At 40.1% G+C, this 21,559-nt stretch overlaps 1 protein-coding gene across 1 annotated transcript in view; it reads left to right on the forward strand.

Moving 5' to 3' along the window:
- The first annotated feature begins 1,466 nt into the window (after positions 1 to 1,466).
- Positions 1,467 to 21,559, forward strand: part of PLPP4 (phospholipid phosphatase 4) — a 48,700-nt gene continuing 28,607 nt past the window's right edge. The window contains exons 1-2 of the mRNA XM_058841374.1: positions 1,467 to 1,854; positions 19,026 to 19,134. Of these exons, the coding sequence (XP_058697357.1) occupies positions 1,799 to 1,854; positions 19,026 to 19,134 (165 nt within the window). The 5' untranslated portion in view covers positions 1,467 to 1,798. The remainder of the gene's footprint in view (positions 1,855 to 19,025; positions 19,135 to 21,559) is intronic.

Raw genomic sequence — 21,559 nt, forward strand, 5'->3', positions numbered from 1 at the left:
AACAAAATAAGATGTGCAAGGGAGAAAGATCTTTTTCAAATAACATTTTTAGTGCTCTCTCCAATGCCAGCCACACACCCCAGTTCTCTGGGTTTCAGACATACTCCTTGCAACAAATCTAGCACTGGTGTACTTCTCTGTAGATGAGTTTGGTGTATTACGTCCCTGTTCTTCCAAAAACACAGTCAATAAAAGTTTTACTACTTAGTAGTTAATTCAGAGTTCAAGGCTTCCCTTTACTGCACAGTGCATATATTAGGCAGATAGGTTTAACAAAGCCTCTATGGCATTAATTCTCCAGCAATAATCATCTACTAAAGTGGATTGGATTCCAGCTGCAGTCCTGATGGCTGTTTTGCAGCTATGTGCAGCATTAATAGCTATGAACACTTTCCTGAAGGACATACCCCTTCAAATGCCCCAAGAAAGCAGATAATTAAATACATTTAAATGTGAATTAGTTTGCTGCATTTCATGACTTAAGGCTGAAACTCCCTTACACTGAAGATGTTCAGGAGTCTCTCCATGCTTAGCAAGTTAAAGCAGGAGGAAGTTAAATGAACTCTGCAAAAGTAGACTAAGACATTACAAGGATTTGGGCAGCTCAGAGAATGCCATTGAGAGGAATGGTGGATGGATTGGAGGAATCACAGGAGTAAACCAAGTCATTGGTTGTTTTGCTGCCTTTCTCCCATTCCAGCAATTTGGCGTCCCATATAACCACAACCTCTGCACGTGTAGCTAAACTCATCTCTGGCAATGAGCAGGCACTGAATTAATGACATCTTTAGGCTATAATATCACATCTTATGCAGAATCTGGCCAAGGGATAGCGGGGTAACACCCTGGGTTATCTGCATTAACAAGGGTTTAAAATGGATGTGTGAACAGGTGAAAAGCCTGTTACATAAATACATCCAGCAGAACGCGTTCAAACGCTGTTAATCCTTTATGCAAAGACGAAGCGAATGGGCCAAGGCCAGCGGCAGCACGAACAGTCCTGGTGCGTGATTCCCTCCGCACACCGTGCCGGCGGTTCAATGCTTTGTGAACACCCGCTGTTATTTATTGTGTGTGCGGAGGTGATGCTCCCTCCCGCCAGCCCCATCTATTATTATTTTTTTTTTTTTCTCCACCATTTCGAAGCGCGGGGCTTCATTACGAGCCAGAGATGAACACCGGAGCGCCAGCCCACGGTCGGAGCCGCAGCCCAGCGTGCGGCGGCGGTGCCCTGGGATGTCAGCCCCTCGCACCGATGGGTTCACGGCCCTCCAGAGAAAGATGGGGAGCGCTGCATGGGGCAGACAAAGCTCTCTTATGGCGCCCCTTCCCCGCGTTAGGCGGGGACAGCATCCGGACAGCATCCGGACAGCATCCCGCTGCCGGCGGTGGCGCAGGGCGGCCCCGGGGGGCGGGCGGGACGGGCCCGGCTGCGGCTCCGGCTGCGCTCGGCAGCGCCGCGGGGGCGGGCGGGGAGGCGGGGAGGGGAAATCCCCAGGATCCCCGGCCCCCTCCCCCCGAGCGGGGACACCGCGTTAGTCACCGGGACCCTCCCCCCGAGCGGGGACACCGCGTTAGTCACCGGGACCCTCCCCCGGCGCTCGGCTCCGCCGCTCCAGCGCCGCGCCCGCACAGCGCGGCTGCCGCGGCGGCCGAGGGATGGCGGGGCCGGGGCTGCGCCCGGCCGGGCTCTGCCCGCAGGGGCTCCGGAGCTCCGGACCGGCCCGCCTGAGGCTGCCCCGCTGCCCCCGGGCATGAGAGGCGGCGCTGCGGGGCTGCGGGAGAGCCGGGACCCACCATGCGGGAGCTGGCGATCGAGATCGGCATACGGGTGCTGCTCTTCGGGGTCTTCGTGTGAGTAGCGCCGGGCAGCGGCGGCCGGCGGCACCGCGGCAACTTTGCTCCGGTGCTGCTCTGACAACCTCCATCCCCGCTCTCCATCCCGCACTCCCCGGGATGGAGGTAGCTCGCACCGGGATGGGGGAGCGGGAAAGAGGTGCGGGATGGAGGAGCGGGGATGGAGGAGCGGGATGGAGGTGCGGGATGGAGGTGCGGGGATGGAGGAGCGGGATGGAGGAGCGGGATGGAGGTGCGGGGATGGAGGAGCGGGATAGAGGTGCGGGGATGGAGAAGCGGGATGGAGGAGCGGGATAGAGGTGCGGGGATAGAGGTGCGGGGATGGAGGAGCGGGGATGGAGGTGCGGGGCTCGCCCGATGGGCTCCGGCGGTCAGGGGACCCAGCCGGGGCAGCCCCCTCGGGATGCCCGAGCGAGCGGCAGCTACCGCCGGTCCCCTCTCTGGGATGCTCGGGGGTGCAATATTTCCCCGAGGTGAGTCTTTGAGGGAACTCTCCCAGCCCCGGCGTTTTGCCGAAGAGCTGAGTGGAATTTTTCTTGGAGAAGCTTCCGTTTGTGAGAGAAGTGTGCAAAAAGCGGGCAGCCAAAACAACGCAGCCTCAGAGGTGTGCTGCTGGTTTCGTTGGGCTGGTTGTAGTTTGTGGGGTAAAGTCTCACCTGGCGGAGCTGTGAATGAGCCTCAACAGCTGGTTCTGGCAGCTCCCGGGGCCGGGCTGAGTGTGGGGTGGAACGTGGGGGATTTGGGGAGCTCCTCCGCACGCTCTCGGGCAGGGAGGAAAGTCATGAAAATCTGTTTGTTGAAAGATGTGCAGCTGTCACCACAGCACCGTTCTTTCTCTCAGCCTTTTCTTTAGGAGAAAGCAGTTATGCATTATTTTGCTTCGAGTATTTCAGCCCTTTCTTTTATGCAGCTTGTGTTCTGCAAACATTTGAACAATGAAAAAGTTCCACTCTATATAAGTTTGCATTTCCATTGCTTAATGTTTAAAGATGAGTGTTCTCAGTCCTTGTGATCTCTCAGGAATATCACAGAACCAGGATGGGATTTTGCTGTTGGCTGCTTTGTTTTCCTGGGGATGGATGCTGTTGGTCACAGGACAGGCAGTATAGGACATCTGTTAAGCTGTGATATTGACTTAGACCTGGTGAAACTGAATGCTTTGATGGGTCCTTTCTGAACCTCTCATGGTTAATTAATAACTTGTCCAATTTACTGGTGTTTGCTTTTTTTCCCTCAGTGCTCATTTCTCTTGAATATTGATGCAAATCTTTTGATTTGCAACAAAACCCTGTAAAGTGCCTTTGATATCTGTCAGTTCAGTTGCATCTTACTTTGAAGGTAGACCCGTTCCTGTCAACAGAACTCCTTCCTGGAATATGTGGAGTTACAGTCTGAGCAAGACCTCAGGAGCTGATGCTACATCAGAAGCTTTCTCCTCTTTATGATTGTGTGTATAATTCATCACCTCTACCACCCCTGCAGGAGATCTCCTCATGTAGCTTGTTACTATGATATGTAAATCATGAGCCATCATAATTAGTCATTTCTTGGTTGTGCTTCTCTTCTGTCTTTGTTTCCTCTCTAAAAGATTCCATTATTTTCACCACTCTTTATGAATTCCAGAATGCTCTGGGGAGGGGTAGCTAACAGAAAAGCTCTTGCTAGAGTCACAGTAATGGCAAATGCCTGTGGAAGAGATTCTCATATTTTCACACAGCTCAAGTCCTGCCTCATTTGGATTCTGGGGAATAATTCTGATATTTCAATAGGTCATTCAGAGCATTCATTGACATCTGAAAGTACTCGGCACGGTCGTGTTCCAAATTCAGGTCAGTGTTTAGTTCCATGAAGAGCTGCCCTTTATTTGCTGGTAATGGTTGCAGGAATACAACCTCTAGGTTGACCAAAAGAAGAGCTTTTCTCTTCAGATAATATTAGCACAGAAGTAATCTGTTGCTATTGCAATAGTATTCAACAGTTCTCTCAGTTTTCTGAAGTGGCAATTACTCACATTTTGAAACTTTTGTGCAGCAGAGGTTTAAACACTGTGTTCCCGTGGTTTTATAGACAGCCAGTGCGAAGATTTTTACAGAGAATCGAGTTCAGTGGAATATCTTTTCAGGAGTGAATTTGGATGTCCTGGGACTGGAATCCAGGCAGCAGCAACTTGAGCTCTATTGCAGAAGAGATTTCTAGGAATGAAGAGGCTGTACAGGTTCCACCTGCCTTGGAAAGGAATGCCACTAACAGAAATGAGCTGAGGTCTGGGCTCAGCTCTGGGGTGAGTGCCAGGAAATGAGGAGCTGGACAGAAGAGAGGGAGCTCTTTCTGAAAAGGTCTTGATGGCTTTGTGTCATTACCAATCCTTATAGTGACAGAAGCCTGACCTTGAAGGTAATGGTTCCACAGCTATTTGAGAGTTCTGAACCATCTGTGCCTCCCAGATGTCTTTGAGCTTCCACCTAACAGTTCATATCACTCACAGCAATAGACTGACATATTTTGTACCAGAGAATGCAAAAGAAAAAGGTGCATATTCCACGCTGGAGCTTTGCTTGGTAATAAATGTCATTTCATAAAAAATGGAGGTGTGAAAACTTCTGTTGATGATTGCTGAAATTGAATGTATTGCCAATTTGAATGTATTTTAGCTCAAGAACAGCCATGTTTTCTATGTTTAAGACTGGCTTTTTTTTTTTTTTCCCTCCAGTTGCCAGAATTATCAACGTCAGTCATTCCATCAAAGGCAGAAACCTATACTTGTTATATAAGATCTCTTCTATCCTGCAGATGGGCACCCTTAGAAGCAATGCACATTTTTGGTAGTTGGGTATTGATTTGGTTGAATTCAGCAGCCGTTTAGGGAGGATAATGATAACAACTGACTCAGTTCTAGGTGTTGTGCTCATGGCAGTTGCTGAGAGCTCACTTAGCAATTAAAGACCGGATTAGGTATTGAAATTTAGCAACTCAAGCTTCTCTGCCTTCACAGAGATCTGTGCTAAAGGGCATTTTAGCCTTCAGGATTTAGTGGTATTGAAGGAAGGATTAGTTAGAACAGATTTATCAGAAAGGCTGTGTCTGCCTGAAATTGAGAAGCAGGAGTTAAAAAAAAAAAGCCAACAAACCCAAACTCCAAACAACAAAGAGTCAAAACCCAAAAAACAAGTTGTTGCAGTAAAAAATACACCTAAATACACACTTTACTGCAAAATTAAATAGGTATTCTTTGAGTACCTCCAGCAAAATAGCTCTCAAGCTTCAAGTTACCAACTGCAAACATAATGATATTTCTCTTCTGCTCCACAGTTTCTCCCAGTTTCTTAACTATCAAATTAATTTTTAGTTTTCAAGATATGTGTCCTTGCCCCTTTTGATTGGGCTGAACTGATCTGATGGAGCACAGGTGGTTTGTTAATTCCAAGGTGGAGAAAATTCTCTCGCTATAATTTGTCTATGACATTATGAAGTTTCAAATATTTTCCAATCAAATCTTGACTTTGATCAATTCCCACTTCATATGTTTGTTTAGGTTTCTACTTACTAAGAAATATTTGTGAGTACAGAACTGAGTTTTATATTTTAAGTGAGGTTTGTCATGTAAGCTCTCAGAAGTAGAAATGGCTTTTTAATAGAACAGCCATGAGGATGTACTTTGTTTACAGGAAAAATCCAATGCTAATTTGAAGAATGATTGAATTAGGGTCTTGCAGCCCTGTTTTTCTTCATTTTTATACTTATTTCTATGACTTGGAGCATCTTAAAATGCCTGATTAATGCTAAAACATGTTAAAAATGACCAGACTTTCATCTTCTTGCATGCAGTGGCATTTGTCACTTACAGGTTGCTTGAAGAAAGCAAATTGTTTTGACTGACTTGGTTTTATTCAGATAAGCCAGTTCTAAAAAGATTTATGAGCAAGTCTGATAGTTTTACACAGGAGTGATGTCCTGAAAACAAAGTTTTTCATCTGTCCTAAAATGAATTCACTGAGTGGTAGCTCAGAATGAACCCGAGGGGTGTCTTTATTTCTCAGTGCTCTGTTTTAGGTGTCTTCTATGAGGAAAAAATTTTGCAGCTGTTTCAGAAGTTTTAGAAGACCACACTTTTGGCAGGGAGAGAGGATTTGTGTGTGTTGTTGTATATTTATCCCAAGGACTTGTCAACAGCACATCACTGATGTTGAGAGAGCTAATTGATTAAAAAGGCAAAGTCTTTCAAGGATTGCTTCATCAAACCTTGAGCTCTTCAGTGCATGTGATGTGATTAAAATATAAATGTCGTTTGGACTAATTGGATATCTTCCCCACAGCACAGTCTCATTAACAGCCTCCCTTGGGAATAAATGTTTATCTGCAGGCTAATATACAGATATATATTGCACACATGTGAGTTTAGAGCACTGACTAATGCTGACATCCTTTGTGTGTGTTCCACGTTCAGTTTCTGGTGTAAGTAAATAAAAGCTGTTTCTGGGCGTGTTGTGTTTCTTACAAGTTTACAATATTAATATTTTAATCGAGTTATGAATATGCATGAAGTAATTTGATGTGCAAAGCTCTTTCAAGTAGCTTTCTTTGTCGGGATGTTGTCTTCTGGATAACCTGCATATGTTGCCTTTATAAATGATACTGTGTATTGTCTTGTTAACACAGAAAATCAATTACCGGAGGAAATTCTACAGTGCTGCACTTTGCATTGCTCTGCTTCCAGATTGTGTTTGCCTTTCCTCTCTCATATGGATGGGATTTCTGGAGGATAGACTGAGCTGAAAATTGTGACTGTAGGTAGCAAAAGCAGGATGGTATTGAGAAGAAATCACCAGACTCAGACATTAAGATTTATTTTTTCATTCTGACTCAAATGCTGCGAATTTACACAAATCGATTGGACCAAGAATTCAAAGCACCTTTAAAGCCTTGGCTCTCTAGTTGAATGTTTCAAAGTAGGTATTTGGTCACTTCTCAGTGATTTTGTGTCTTCTGTTCTCGATTTGGATAGCCCATACTCCTGACTTCGTTTGGAATCTGACTTTTGGCTTCTGATCCTCACAGTCCTGGGTTTCATTTCTGTGTACCCTAATTTCTCATCAGGAAAACAAAGCTTTTTCTCACCCTAATCCTTCAGTTACTTGATAAATTCTTTGTCGTCAGGTAGCCAAACACATTGAACGTTCTTGGAGCTTTCTCAGTGTTAGTTTCACAAAGTGTAATGACAATAGGAAATGAGAACACCAACATGTTTGCTAACATGCTTGAAAATAGGTGCATCATTGTAAACCCTAATTTAAATGTTATTAAAGTGAGAAAAAAAATATTTTGTGGTGCAGGTTGAAGTCTAATTCAGTGAGTAGGGTTAATGAAGAGTTAAGGGAAAGACCTGCTGTAGTAAAGAGCTTTTCTGGTGCTCAGGATCTGAGAACATCTATCAAAGGTTGCACATTGAGCAGCAGACTTGTTCCAGCTCAGCAGAGTGGGTCACACCTTTGAAGTGATGGGAGAGCTAGAATGACATGGAGCTCCTCAAACTCCCTGATACACCACAAAGCAACCTGAATTTTAGCTTTGCTCGGCACTGTGTCCTTGACAGGTTACTGTGACCACAAAAGGCCCTAAATATCAATTATCCCTGGTGTCATATGGCCACAGAACAAAATGACTGTGTGCCTGTCCTGATGTGTATGAATTACCACAGAGCTCACAGGGAAACTTGATGCTGTGGGGTTTTATGGCCAGGTTTTGGTAGCTATGATGATCTCAGTCTGCATTCCCCATCCCCCTGTACCATTGCAGGGGACGAGGGAGGAAAAAAAATCAACATTAAGCCTGGGGAGAAGGGTGGGAAAGCTGTTTTAAGGCTTAGATTTTATTTTCTCATCTTTCTACTGTGATTAGACTAGTTTCCCTCAGTCAAATCAGTTTTGCCTGTGACAGTAACAGCTGAGAGATCTCTGCCTGCTCTCACCTCCACCCAGGTGCCTCTCACTGTATCTTCTCTCCCCCATCCAGCTGAGGAGGGGAGTGATGAAGCAGCATCCACTCAGTGTCATCCTGCTGTTCAGCTGCTTGGTGTCTCAGGTAGCTGAAACTTCTGATTTCATTGCTTTTGTATTTTATTTATTGGAATAGGTTAGGATTTTACTGACTTTGATAACAGTTATTCAGGGGAAATTGTGCCTACCTGTCTTTTTGTGCAGACTCTGGTCTGTGCCAAAGGCAAACTGATTTTACAGACTGTTGTATCATTACTTGTAGATTGTGGAACTGAGTTACTTCATTTGTCTTCCCCGAGTCTGGGGGAAAGAGGGAGTGAAAGGATGGGAAGAGGGAAGGGGATTTAATAGCAGGAATTCTAATTGTCCTGCTAATAGGATAGGATTTACATTTGATCTCCATGGCTAAACCCACAGCTGAATCCATGCTAAAAGAGGATGTTATTGTAAATGCCAAAGCATCTGCTCCAGATTTTTTGAGGAGTAAATGGTGACTTTGTGTCTCTTGTTGAATCTTGTTGTTGAATCCCATTTACTCACAGGCTTTGGCACTTTGTGTTTATTTACTTCTAGCCTGATTGAGGATGTTTTATAGTGAGAATGGTACTGATAGGGTTCCTGGGGGGAAAATTTTTCTTTAATAAATCGATTCTTACACTTTGATCTAAGCACAGTCAAGGTAGGGCTCAACTGTGATTCTTATGGGAAAGAATTTAATAAAAATTATAGTCTTACTGCTGAGAATGTACTCGTATCTGGCACAGTAAATCAAGATCTTTATGGTCTCCCAATCTGTCAGTGACTTTGAAAAGCCAGTACTTGGAAACAGCTGGCAGAATTATTGATGCTAAAAATGAATTAAGAATAATATTTAGCGTGTCTTGTAATTTTTTGGTGTGGCGTGGGCTGTGCTGGTACTGAACAGGGGATGCCTGAGTGTTGCAAGGATTAGTGGATCAGGACAGAAAGCTGAAGGCAGCACTCATGACCCTAATTAAAGTATTGGTTGTGATCCACTAATGAACAGCAGGGCTTGGATGGTCAAGGAAAGCTTCACTTGTTTCTGGGCCAGAACAGCTCCTCTACAGGAGATGCAATTGCATTGTCTGCGTGGAAGAGACAAAGCTGTCATCAGTTCCAGCACTTGAACTAAGATTTTCATGACTATATGGACTTTAAAGTACTTTCCATTCACATTTTCCCCTTGCCTTTAAATGTTAAATTTGTCATCATTGGACCACAAGTCATTGATATGGAAAAAAAAAACCCTGTAATTGATTGATATGATTCTGTAGAAAACTAGATTGGGATTTTTTTGCTTGATTTTAAATCAGACTGCTACAGTCACTGTGTATTGTATTTGTGTGTTTCTCTGCATTACAAAACACTTCTAGTTTTACTATCTGAATGGCTAAATATTTTCCTCATTAAAATACCACTGAATTTGAATTACAATTGCATAGGAATGCAGTAAGTGGAAATTGTTTTACTGTAGGGTAGGTAACAGGATAACAACTGGGGTTTTCATAGTATTTGATTGAAATTAATTATTCAGGTGAATTCCAGAGAGTTGGGGGGAGGACTGAGGAAGATTGTTAAGAGAGGTACAGAAAACTTTTTGTGTTTTTTTTTCTGTAAAATGTAGAAATAATTCAGTTGTTTAATCTGAAGATCTGAGGAGACATGGCAGTGATCTTCACAGGTAAGCAGCTCCATAAAGGTGTGTGAAGACAACAAGCTGTTCTTCACATCCTCTGGGAATCCGGCAGAAAGATTTTTAAATCTGTAGCAAAGGAAACTCAGGTTGAGTGTGGGGAAATATATTCTGATGTTCAGGACTTGGAGCACTGGGATAGACTGCCCAGGATAGGCAGAGTCTCCATGTATGGAAGTTTTAGAATGCAAGTTCCACTGAAGTGTTTTAGGAGTATTTTACATTAAGTTTTGCTTTGCTGTGAGGAGACAGAAGGGGTATTTTACATCAAATTTTGCTCTGCTGTGAGGAGACAGACTGGCTGGTCCTGTGAGCTGGCACTGAGTGCACTGAGGTTTGTATTGCCTGAGAGTGCCCCAGTGTGGGGGTAAAAGTTTGAAGTGAAATTTCTTTTGAGAGGTTTTTGACTCATCTTGATGTGTGGGAAAGGAAACAGAGATACCAATTTGGAATTGCTTGGAGGATACTTCAGCAAGCCCTGAACAGAAGCTGATGGTCCCCTCTGCAGGGCAGTGCCCTGCCAAAGTTTGTGTGCTAAATATTCTGCTTTGAACAGACTGTGGGGAAAATGAAATCCTAGATCAGGTGCAATGTTTCACTCTGCAATCTGACATTTTAGCCTTTATTGGGTGAGAAGTTTTACTACTTCTTTAGCATGTGTAGTGGGGGTGGAAATGCTCAGAAATGTTCCAGCTCTGAAGGGTTTGTGGCTCCCTGCCAAGCCTTGAGGAGCCTTGCAAAGGGAGAACAACAGCGGAGAACAACCCCTGATGCAAAGTTCTATTTCCATTAGCTGCCAGCTCTCACTGATGGGAGAACACAGCATTTCAGAGAGACCATTAATAATTGTGTTCATCTCTGTCCAAGGTGCTTTCCAGGAGTGTAACTATTGTTATTGGACCTCAGTGAGTGCTGAAAAATGCAAAAAGTGATGTTCCTATTCCCCATTACTAGATCTTCTTAATATAATATAATATAATATAATATAATATAATATAATATAATATAATATAATATAATATAATATAATATAATATAATATAATATAATATAATATAATATAATATAATATAATATAACATCACATAATATAACATCACATAATATAACATCACATAATATAACATCACATAATATAACATCACATAATATAACATCACATAATATAACATCACATAATATAACATAATATATTATTATATTACATTTATTTTCTATATATACTTATTTTTATATTTATATATAATATATAATATATATAATAATAATAAACATAATATATATATATTATGTTTATATAATATATATATAATAATATATATATTTTATTTATATATATAATAATAAACATATATTTATATTTATATAATATATATAATAATAAACATATAATAATATATAATTATAATTATATATACTATATTATATAGTATATATTATATAACATATAAAATTAATATATTACATAATAATATATCATATATAATATTTCTTTAATCATTACTAATACTCTGGAACATATAGTTCACACACAACTGGTTTTAGACTGAGTGATTTTAATATAGTTGGATTTTATTTGGAATATCATTAGGAGGAGGAGTGAGGAAGATTCAGAGATAATTGAGGGGGGGAGTTTTTGTCACAGAAAGAAACTGAGCATGGTTGTGAGTTTACCCCAACTTTCATTTCGGGTCCAAACATAATCAGTAATAGTGTGTGATATGCAGATGTGAAAAAAATAAAAATTAATAATAATAATAATTAAAAAAAAAAGAGGAAAAACTTTACCAGACTCAGCTCCATCAATTTGCTGTGAAGCTGTGTAGTTGTGCAGGGAACTGTGGAGAGCTTGACTGAAAACAGTTTGAGATGTAATCAAAATAAGCATTAAAAACATCAAGAGGAAAATTTTGACTGTCTGCAGTGTGTTTGGGTTCATTATTCAGACATGTGCTTAGTTAATTTAAGCCTGTAATATGAATTCTGTTTTTTCACTTTAGGATAATGTACAGCTGCCAACTTTGACACTTCTAATGTCTGCAGAACTTATTATTTCATTTCACTCTACTTTCTCCTCCCCAAACACACATTAAAGTGTTTTTTGTGAGATATCTTATATCATAGGGTATATTTAATGAAAATAGAGGATAGAGGCAACAACTAATAGCATAAATATTTTTTTTTTCATAAATAAAACAAGAGATAATGCAATGAAAGCAGGAGCCAATAGTTTTCACTTGGCTGATATTGGTTATTTCTGTAAAACTACCACTGTTGATTATTTCTGGATGGCCTGAAGAATTGCACTTTGACCCAGGGAGCAGCTCTGACCTCCTTGTGTTGTTTTCCCAGGGCAGCACTGCTCCCTGTGAGCAGGGATCACAAGGATTGAGCAGCTCTTTCACCCCAGGAGCAGCAAAATGCCAAAGCGAAGCTGGTTTTGTTTCAGAGTGGTTTGTTTTATACTCTGCTGACCAGAAAGCAAAGCTGCAAAGATCACTTTCAATATTGGGTCAAGGGAAGTTGTAAAAATTAAAAACAAGTCCCAATATATGACTTTGACTCGTTTGGCAGTAGTTTTTTGCCATGGTTCAGTATAGTCACTCCTGTCTCCTGCCCTGCTGGTGAAAGCTGCAGTGCAGCTTTCCTCCTTTCACTTTGCTCATTTCCAGATATCCCACTTCTGTGAGGAAGATATGGTGGTGAAAATGCTGTATTGAAGCTAATTAAGTACTTTAAAACCTGGAAACCCATTTTATTTCCGTGGAATGGGAATTTTCTAGATTGACAGTGGCAATAATGATGCTCAGTGATATTTAGCTCTACTTGCCATCAAAGGCGCAGCCCCTAAAAAGGAGAATGGACTGGAAGTTTTTGGAGTCTTTCAAGACTTCAAGCACAAGAACAACTTCTTAGCTACATTAACCTCTTGTGCTGTTTATGCATGCTCAGATAATCCTTTCCCTTTCCTCTGTGTCACAGGAAGGAAATTTTTTACTTAGAGAGTGCTCCAGTGCCAGGGGCTGAGAAAACAGGGCCAATATAATTTAAGTGCAAAGAAAACTAACATTAGGCTCTAAAACTCCACTCCAGGCTGCTCTTTCTTTTTCAGCACTGTGAAAAGATTGCTGGTTTGCTCTTTCAAATTAGGTATTCTAAGTATCTGTCTCGTTTATATGAGATTTCATAAGCTGCAGGACTCCTGTTGTGAGTCTGCATTGTTTTTAGTTTGAGATCTGAGCTTTTAAGTGAGCCCAGGCTCCACAGCTGCTGCCTCCTTGCTGGGTGCAGTGTTGGATGCAAGGAGAGTACAGAGGGCAGCCATTCATCTTTGGAAGAAGTTATACCCTGATATAAATCTGTAAAATCAGTGGGTATGCGAGGCAAATCTGGGAAACCTATCAGTAAGGCTGAAGGAAAATACTGGAAACTCTCCTTTTTTAGAGCTTCAGGGAGATATGACAGCTGTGGTAATATGTGTGTATTTTAAAAGCACATCAGAATTTATTTTCAATCTTTTCCTTAATCAAAATGATTTCTTGTATATCTGAAGGGCTAATGGAGGCAAATGTGCTAATTAAATGTCACACTGCAATTGCTAGCTAATTTAAAGTATTCAGAAATATTTTCCATCAAGTCATACTGATTCATCTGAAGCCAAAGCTACCCTCCAGAACCAGTCCTTTACTTGCCAGTGACATTAAATAAAAGCCCCAAAAACACTGCCTGTGCCCTTTGTCTTTATCAGTCCCAATAAAGCTCTGTATGGGGATTTCAAATTATTAATCAGAACTAGTAGGTGTATACACTTAATGGCATTGTAATGGGAAATAAAAAGCTTTTAGCTGTTAAAAGGGGATAATTTGTTGATGCTGGTGTTTCTGTGTGAATGTACAGTACTTAATTGGTTTTAGTGCAGTTAAAAATTATATTTACAGTAACATGTTTCCATAAAACTCTGTAAAGGACCAATAAAACTTTAGGTCTATTCTGTTGGGAACACTTCTTTTGCATTCAGTACCTATTGCAGAATAAATTTGGGTATATATTTAAAATTAACTCTTTCCTTTTGATCTCTATGGAGAAGTTAAAGCTGTTGCTGGGTGTTTATCAGCAATGCATGTTTGGTTTGTGTAGGTACCAGTCCAGTTAATAAAGAAACTTCAAAATTAAGAGTTACTTTGATACTGATACTGCAATGTTTGCTCTACCTTGCTTTGTAAAACCGTGGCAGGAAACATCAAATCTCTTGGCACTAAGTATTGTGCCTTAACATGGAATGTTTCTTTTTCTATCAAAGTGTAGTTTATATTATTAAAGTTGTATTTTTAATTCATGCCAGCTTCTTCCTTGCTCATCACACATAATTGAGTCTTGGCCATATATATTGTAACCTTGATGAGGAGCTGTGGATTTCCCAAATGACTTTAGATATGAAGTGGCTCAGATCTCTTTGCTTGTGCTAACCTGTGAGCTGGCACAAAGCTATCTCATCATGCTGACACACACAGACAGCAGCATTTCAGAGCCTGAATTGCTCCAGCTCCATGGAGAGCAGAATCATGGTGATAAACCACAGGCATTGCTTCTTATCTCCCCTCATCACTATCCCCTCTCCTTCAGTTTTGTTGATTTTACATGCCAGACACAGAATGTTTCAAGCTTTTCATATTTTGTCTGTTTTTGCAGGAATTTGTAAAATAACCTCCAAGAAGTTATGGTATATTTTTTTTCCATAATATTATCTGTAAGCAGTAAACAAACCTAAGTTTTCTCATGGCTTGGGAATAAATTATTCTCTCCAGGTACATCAGATAAGATGACATGAATGCTTTCCCCACTCTTAGTGTGTTTCAGAAAGGGTAAATTGAAGTCTTGAATTCAAATGTGAGCTGAGGTGATGTGAGCAGCATTCCATGCACCCAGCTGATGCAAACTCTGGGTTCTTTTAGCCTGGATCACTTGTGGGAAGCCCCTGAAGCACGTCCTGACTTATGAATTGTGCACACACTCTGTAATTAGGCCAACTTTCACCAACTTCAGCACCACTGACACCGCTCACAGCCTTGCAGAACAACTGATTGCACAATTGCACATGACAGGTACATTGGACAAGCTTTTACTCCGAGCTTTGAGACCCAGTTTGGGGAATACCAGAGGAAATATCCATGTAAAAATGTGCAAAATGGAGTTCCAGCAGCCCAACCACAGTTAACCTGTGTTTTTGGGAGAGGTAGCAGTGTTTGCTCACACAGAGTTCTGCAGGCAGGGAATAGTGGTCAGAGCCAAATTTTTTCTCCACAAGCTCCCAGAGGTGATTTATAAGAGAAGTTCATGAAGATTTGCTGTCTTTTTGTTGTTTGCCCCAATGGGGACATGCAGCCAGAGCCATTTGAGGATAAAATCTGCCTATCAACAGATGAAGGTTAGAAAAGAGGAGGGTCATTCATTAGGTGTCTGGAAAGCCTGGCTGTCACAATCACAAGTTCCTGTTCATTCTCTCCTGGTGCTTTGCAATCCCATGTGTACTGCTCTGTCCTCTCAGTTATTGTCACTTGGTATTTGGGACAAGATTTGTCTGTGAGAGAAAAAGTAAAAGTTAAAAAAATCCCAATTTTTCCCCTCTCTTGCCAACCAGCCTTTAGCTGATGCTCAGTTCCAGGCAGAAATTGAACCCTTGCTGTGTGATTCATGCAGCTGAGGGCCAGGCAGTGGTGGAAACAATAAGGTGAGGTGCCAAACTATATATCCTATATATATATATCCTATATATATATATATATCCTGCTGCTGCTCATGGGAAATGAAAACCACGGTGGAAGCTCCAGTCAAAACTTGTGTGAGGATATTTATGCTGCGTTTGATTCCTTCACTATCAGCGAACGGTTTCATACAAAGATAACCCCAAGTTATTCGTCCATATCACCATAAAACCACTTTTAGTGTGCTGTTACCTGGCTCTGGCTGTGATGTGGTGCTGGCACAAAATGATCCTGGAGGGCTGCAGGCTGTGAGATGGAAATGGAGTTAATGTGCCTCGAAGACCTCGGGAAGGAGCAGCGTTTTTACTCCGTTAGCAGCAGCGTGTGCACGGCCAGAGCAAGCCCAGGGACTGGGGCACCTGTTGCTCACTGATGTTTTTAATGGAATTTGGCCCCCCCTTTCCCTTGGGCTGCTTTGAAAGACACAGTTAAAGGCTCTTGAAGTTAATGGAAATCCTTTTATGCCTTAAAGATGTGTCAGCAGGCTGAAGAGTTTGAGATCTTGCTTGCTAAGCTGTTAAAAATGTTGGGTGAATATGGAAAAATGAAGAAAAAAGACCAAAAAGCCAAGATTTAATTTTTCTGTACTAAAACAAAGGAAGCTTTTTTGCCCACCTGCTGCCAGGCGACTCTTCCATGGCTGAGGTTTTACTTTGGGCCATAACACAAAAGGATCAAAACCAGTTTTCTTTGTCCAAGGACTGCATTAATTTCTCATAACATCTAGTTCTTTAAACAAGCTTGTGCTGACTTATGAGTAGTGATAGGCTGTACTTTGGTTGGGACAAAGGAACATAAATCACCAAGTGTCAGGCAGCTTAGAAACCAGTATGTCCTCATGATTGTTTAATAGAGTACAAAGGGAATTGCCTTCAAGCTAGTGAAATCTCATATCCACTCACCCATTGGTGATGCTTCAAAAAAGAAGAGAATTGTTCTCTTATGAGTCTTGGCATAAAAATTTAATTAGCAATTGAGCTCTTTGGGAAGATTAAAAAAAAAAAGTTATTTCTTTTTTTACAGTCTCTTTCCTTTAACTGTTTACTTTCTATTTCTGTATTGCTCACAGAGACATCTGCTGCCTTCTGCAGCTATTTTTTTCTTCCTTCAAAAGGGAGTTTGAAATTATTTTGCCCAGTTTCAGAAAACTTTTTTGTTTGTTTGTTTTTTGGGTTTTTTTGCATTATCTTGCACTAAATTTCAACGCAGTTTTGGGAACATATTCGGAACACAAGTCAAAGAAAGGAATGAAAACCTAATCAGATTTAATATATAGTGGATACAAAACTGCTGCTGTTGCATAAAATAATAATAATAATAATTACAGTCATTAGTGCATTTGTTGAAATTACTCTTTATATGAGTACAGATGAGTATATATTAATAAAAAAGCAGTCCTCATCTGAAATCAGATATTATTTATGTTATTTATTACGTTTTCATCTCTTTAGCATGTGTTCTTTTGCTCTTAAAGACATTCCATTTTGTAACAGTATGTATCTGCAGTGTCCTAGTGTTTCCTGAGAGAACTGAACTTGATTTTTTTTAATTCCTCCGATTTAAACAACAATAATTTTACCTTTCTTACGTCACGAGGGGCAGGAAACAAAAGATCAAGAAGAGTCCCAAACCTTTAACTGTGTTGGCATTTGTTCATAATGTCAAATGTCTTAACATTAAATTAATTACATTTCTGATCAAATATGACAAATTTTCCCAAAGTGCACTGGTGCACGGGTGTGTCCTGATCACCTTGCAGCACAGATGTTTGTGTGTGATTTGCTCTCTGCAGTGAACAGAAATGCTTCAAATAATATACTTTAGGACCCTCAGCTGAAATTTGGAACCAAACCTTGCGTTTGTCTAGGAGTCTACCTTTATTTTTCTAGCTTGAAAACTATAAAATTAATTTTCCATATGGGCAATTGTCTTTTAAACTTAAAAAAAGCTTTGTTTTCATATTGAAAACACTGAAACAAATTGTTTTGACACTTCTGAAATTCACCTTCTTGGGAGAGCAGGCTCAGACTCTGGGTTTGGAGAAGCTGAGTGGAACAATAAATATTTCCCCTGCAAAACCAAACTCCTTAAGCTCCCAGAATAATCTGTTGTCCATGTGGGCCAGCATAGGAAACACAAATACTCTTACAAGTGACAAGCTGTGCTTGACCTTCTTTGCTCCTTAAACTTGGTTGTTTTCCTTTAGGAAAGGAGAGGAAGAGGAGCTGAGTGGGAATGGTGGGTAGAGGGGGTCTCTGTGCCGGGTAAAGGGCTCAGAGGATGTTTGGGTTGGAAGAGACCTTTAGGATGCCCTGGTTCAGCCCCCTGCCATGGGCACAGGGCTTAGGAATTGTTCCTGCTTGGGAATTGCTGAGCCAGCTTGGTTTGAGGGCTCGTCCTCCCTGGGGAGAGTTCCATCTGTGAGTGTGCTTTAATTTTACTCTGCTCTGCAAATTGCTTTGGGCTTTTTCTCTTTGCAAAGCCACTTGATGTGCCTGATGTAAAACCTGGGTTTGGAGAGGTGTAAAGCCCTTGGCTTTGGAAAATTTCCAGTAAACAAAGCTTTGGGTGGTTACACCCTTTGAGTTTTGGCTCTATGGGATTATCAGGTGAGAGCAATCTGCAGAAAAATGGTCCCTGTGTCTTCCCTCAACCCCCAATCCTTGAGCCCTGATCATCCAGACCTGAAATGAGCAGTGGAAAGCAAAGGCCAAACTTCCCAGGCTGTCAGAAATAAATTCAAAGCCAAGAAAAGTTAAAGAGCACTGAAGGACTCTGTGGGAAAAGGAGCACGGTTTAAATGAAGTGAGACAATTTAAGAAGTCATGAAAAGCTTCTGAAACTTCCTGCTGTGGCCAAAGATCACAATTCCTGCTTTTTCTTTCAGTGCATGACAAAAGACACCCACACAAATTACTTTCTACAGAACATTGGGACCTCAACATTTTATTTTTTTGTTCTTAATTGCAAAATAATAATTACAGAATGATGAAGTTTTTTAGTGTGGTTTTTGGGTGGGTTTTTTGTTGGTTTTCTGTTTTTGTTTTGTTTTGTAAGAGGTTTAATAGACATAATAATGAAATTAAAACTGTTTTGGTAGAATGAGACATTTTTGGTAGACTTAGATTCTTCTTATGCTTGACAGCCCATCCTGTTTTTGGAGTAAGTCTCTTCTGGAGATATTCTCTAAAGTTATCTCTTTTCTATCAGTAGAAGAAATTTTCTGGGCTGCTTCTTTTGCTTTGTGATCCTGCAAATGCAACTGTCATGCTTCAAAGTCTGAATCTTGGCATTTGAAAGGCATTTTATATTTTACTTTTGTTATATAATTTCTTCAGAGTAAAAGACTGGATTACATGATTGTAAACTGTTAATAAATGACTACATGATTTATTTAATCTCTGTTATTTGCACACTTTTCCCACAAAAAAAAAAAATTATTCTCCACAGTAGTGTTCATAGAACTTTTATAAAGTTGTAGAAAAACTTCAAAGGTGTAGACTTTTAGAACCCATTTTCTGAAGGGTGTATTTATAAAGTTCATATTACTAAAATGCAATGAGGTAGGATGGCAATGTAGCAATTTATTGAGGATAATTCATGTCAGAGTTGGGGGAAATGAGCAAAACTCTTCTGGGGGTTTTTGGTCATCACTTCAAATTGTGAAAAATTTGTATTTTTTATTTTTTATTTTTTCAGTTTTACAGAATTTTTGGATCCATTCCAGCGAGTGATCCAGCCAGAGGAGATCTGGCTGTACAAAAATCCTTTGGTGCAGTCAGACAACATCCCTACACGGCTGATGTTTGTGAGTACTAAACCTGGGGGTCATTTGATGGCTGGAAACTGAGGAAATTTTCATTTGCTGAGCAGTAGGAAACACTTCACAAGTAGAGGATGTTCCTTTAATCCTAAAGACAATTCTTTTCCAAACCAATGTTTTCCAAAATGTAGCAAATTATGGGATGTCTTTAAAAAGCAGCGTTATCAGATGACTGAATTTATGAATGTTGATTTTTCAGTTTAGGATTGAAAGCGGTGTTAGCTGAGAGGGATGCGAGAGAAATGAGCAGAGAAGCTTTTTCAATCAGCTGCTTGGATGACCTGATAAAACCTTGCCATGCTCTTATAAGGTTAAGTGCTTAAATTTTGCAATCCAATTTGTTTTAGGCACGTTAGGCACTGAGATACTGGACTCTGAATAATCTCTTTTTTTCCCCCTAAAGGCAAACCCTTTGTTTTAGCTTCTGCCAACACTAAATAAATATAAATATAAATATAAATATAAATATAAATATAAATATAAATATAAATATAAATATAAATATAAATATAAATATAAATATAAATATAAATATAAATATAAATATAGAGAGCTGCCCTGCTGTCACTGCTCTTCTGGCTCTTCCCTGCTCAGCACATGCAGATGGGATGGCTGAATTCAGTTAAACTTCATAATTCTCATAACCTTCCCTAGCAATGATTAACATCCATAATGATCTCTACATATCATGTGTTATTTATATTATATTATATTATATTATATTATATTATATTATATTATATTATATTATATTATATTATATTATATTATATTATATTATATTATATTATATTATATTATATTATATTATATTATATTATATTATATTATATTATATTTATTATATTTATTATATTATATATAAGAGTGCAGTAAGACAGACCACCTCGTAAATGCTGAAATTGTGGGTATAGTTCAGGCTGTAAAAGTAGTAGTTCAGTCTTTCCAACAGCTGCCTCAAAGTAATCTTTCCCTGAGTCTTCAGTGAGGCCAGGGTTTTACTTTTTAAACTTGAGTTCAGATTAAATGCAAATCAGCTATATCATTTCTATTCAGCTTTTTTATATAAATGCCTAATCCTTCAGTTATAAAAAAATTTTAATTAAGGAACAGCTTAAAGGCACCTGCTGCATATGAGGTGACCATATATCCCAGCCTTCTAAGACAGAGGCTGCAGGCCTGATTTTTAAATTTGCCTTCATAAACAAGAAATATTTTGTTTATATTGCATTAAGAAGCAGCTCTGTTTTGGGCTTTTTCATCCTGGATGGATGAGAATATATGTTTTTCCTGAAACGGATGACAGCTGTGTAAAAAACCCAAAAACCAAAAATCAAACAACAAAAAATCAAAATAACCCCCAAGCCAAACATTAAATTGTTGTGCTGGGGAAGACTGAATTTAATTGTGTGATTTTTCCTTATGCTTGGCAATACTTTGCTACATGGTTTCTCTGATCTAAGTGAGGAGTTCAAGAGCCAAGAGTGAATCATTGTAGAGGGTTTTGCTGCAGTGGTGAAACTATTTTTGAAACCAGTTGGGATAATCATTAGTCCATCCTCCTGCTCCCTGAGCAGTAGGCACTGGGAAGCACAATTCTGGGATATAATTATAATATATTCCCCTGTTCCCATAGCCCCAGATTTTGCCAAAGTCTGTGGTGGGTGGAACTTTGAGGCAGCTCTGTGTAACATTTCTATGGCCTGTGTTCTCTTTCTGGCTCAGATTTTAAACAGTGAACAACTCCTTAAATTAAAAAAAAAAAACCATAGGTAATTTCTATACTCTTTTTTTACTTTCTAAATTTAAAAGAAGTAAAATCTGACTCTAGCATTGATCACAAGCTTTCATTATGGAAAGAATTTGTTGCCACTCCTGTACTCTGATATTGAAACATATGGCTTTATCAGAAAGCAATCTCTAAGACTTCATGAATTGCTGGATTACTTTATTTGCTGTGAGAGACTTGAATTCAAGCGAAAGGCTGTGAATGCACATCCAAATTAGACAAAACTGACTTCTGCATGAGTCCCAAAAACTGGAAAGAGCTGAGCCTGGTTCTGTCTCCATCAATGGATATTCCTTGTCTTGGAAAGTGCAGGTAACTTCCAGCTTTCCCTTGGATGAGTGGAGGTGTGTGGGAATCCCTTTAACCTCAGCACATCTCTGGCTTGCCAGGATGAATAATAAATGACAGAGATTCTGTCCATGTTTGACAATAGCCTGGCAATGCTGGGATATTTCACTGCTGGAAAAGGAAACATAGCTGTGGTGCATCTGAGGAGAGTATTGCTCCTTAGAATGTTGCCAAATCTGCTTTAGACAGGAGCCATAGAGAAACTTATTTGCAAAATAAATAAAAAGGAGTCTGTCACAAGCCAAAATCTCTTTGTGTGTGCATTTTGCTGCA

Source organism: Poecile atricapillus, chromosome 6, assembly GCF_030490865.1.
Source record: "Poecile atricapillus isolate bPoeAtr1 chromosome 6, bPoeAtr1.hap1, whole genome shotgun sequence".
Lineage (NCBI taxonomy): Eukaryota > Metazoa > Chordata > Aves > Passeriformes > Paridae > Poecile > Poecile atricapillus.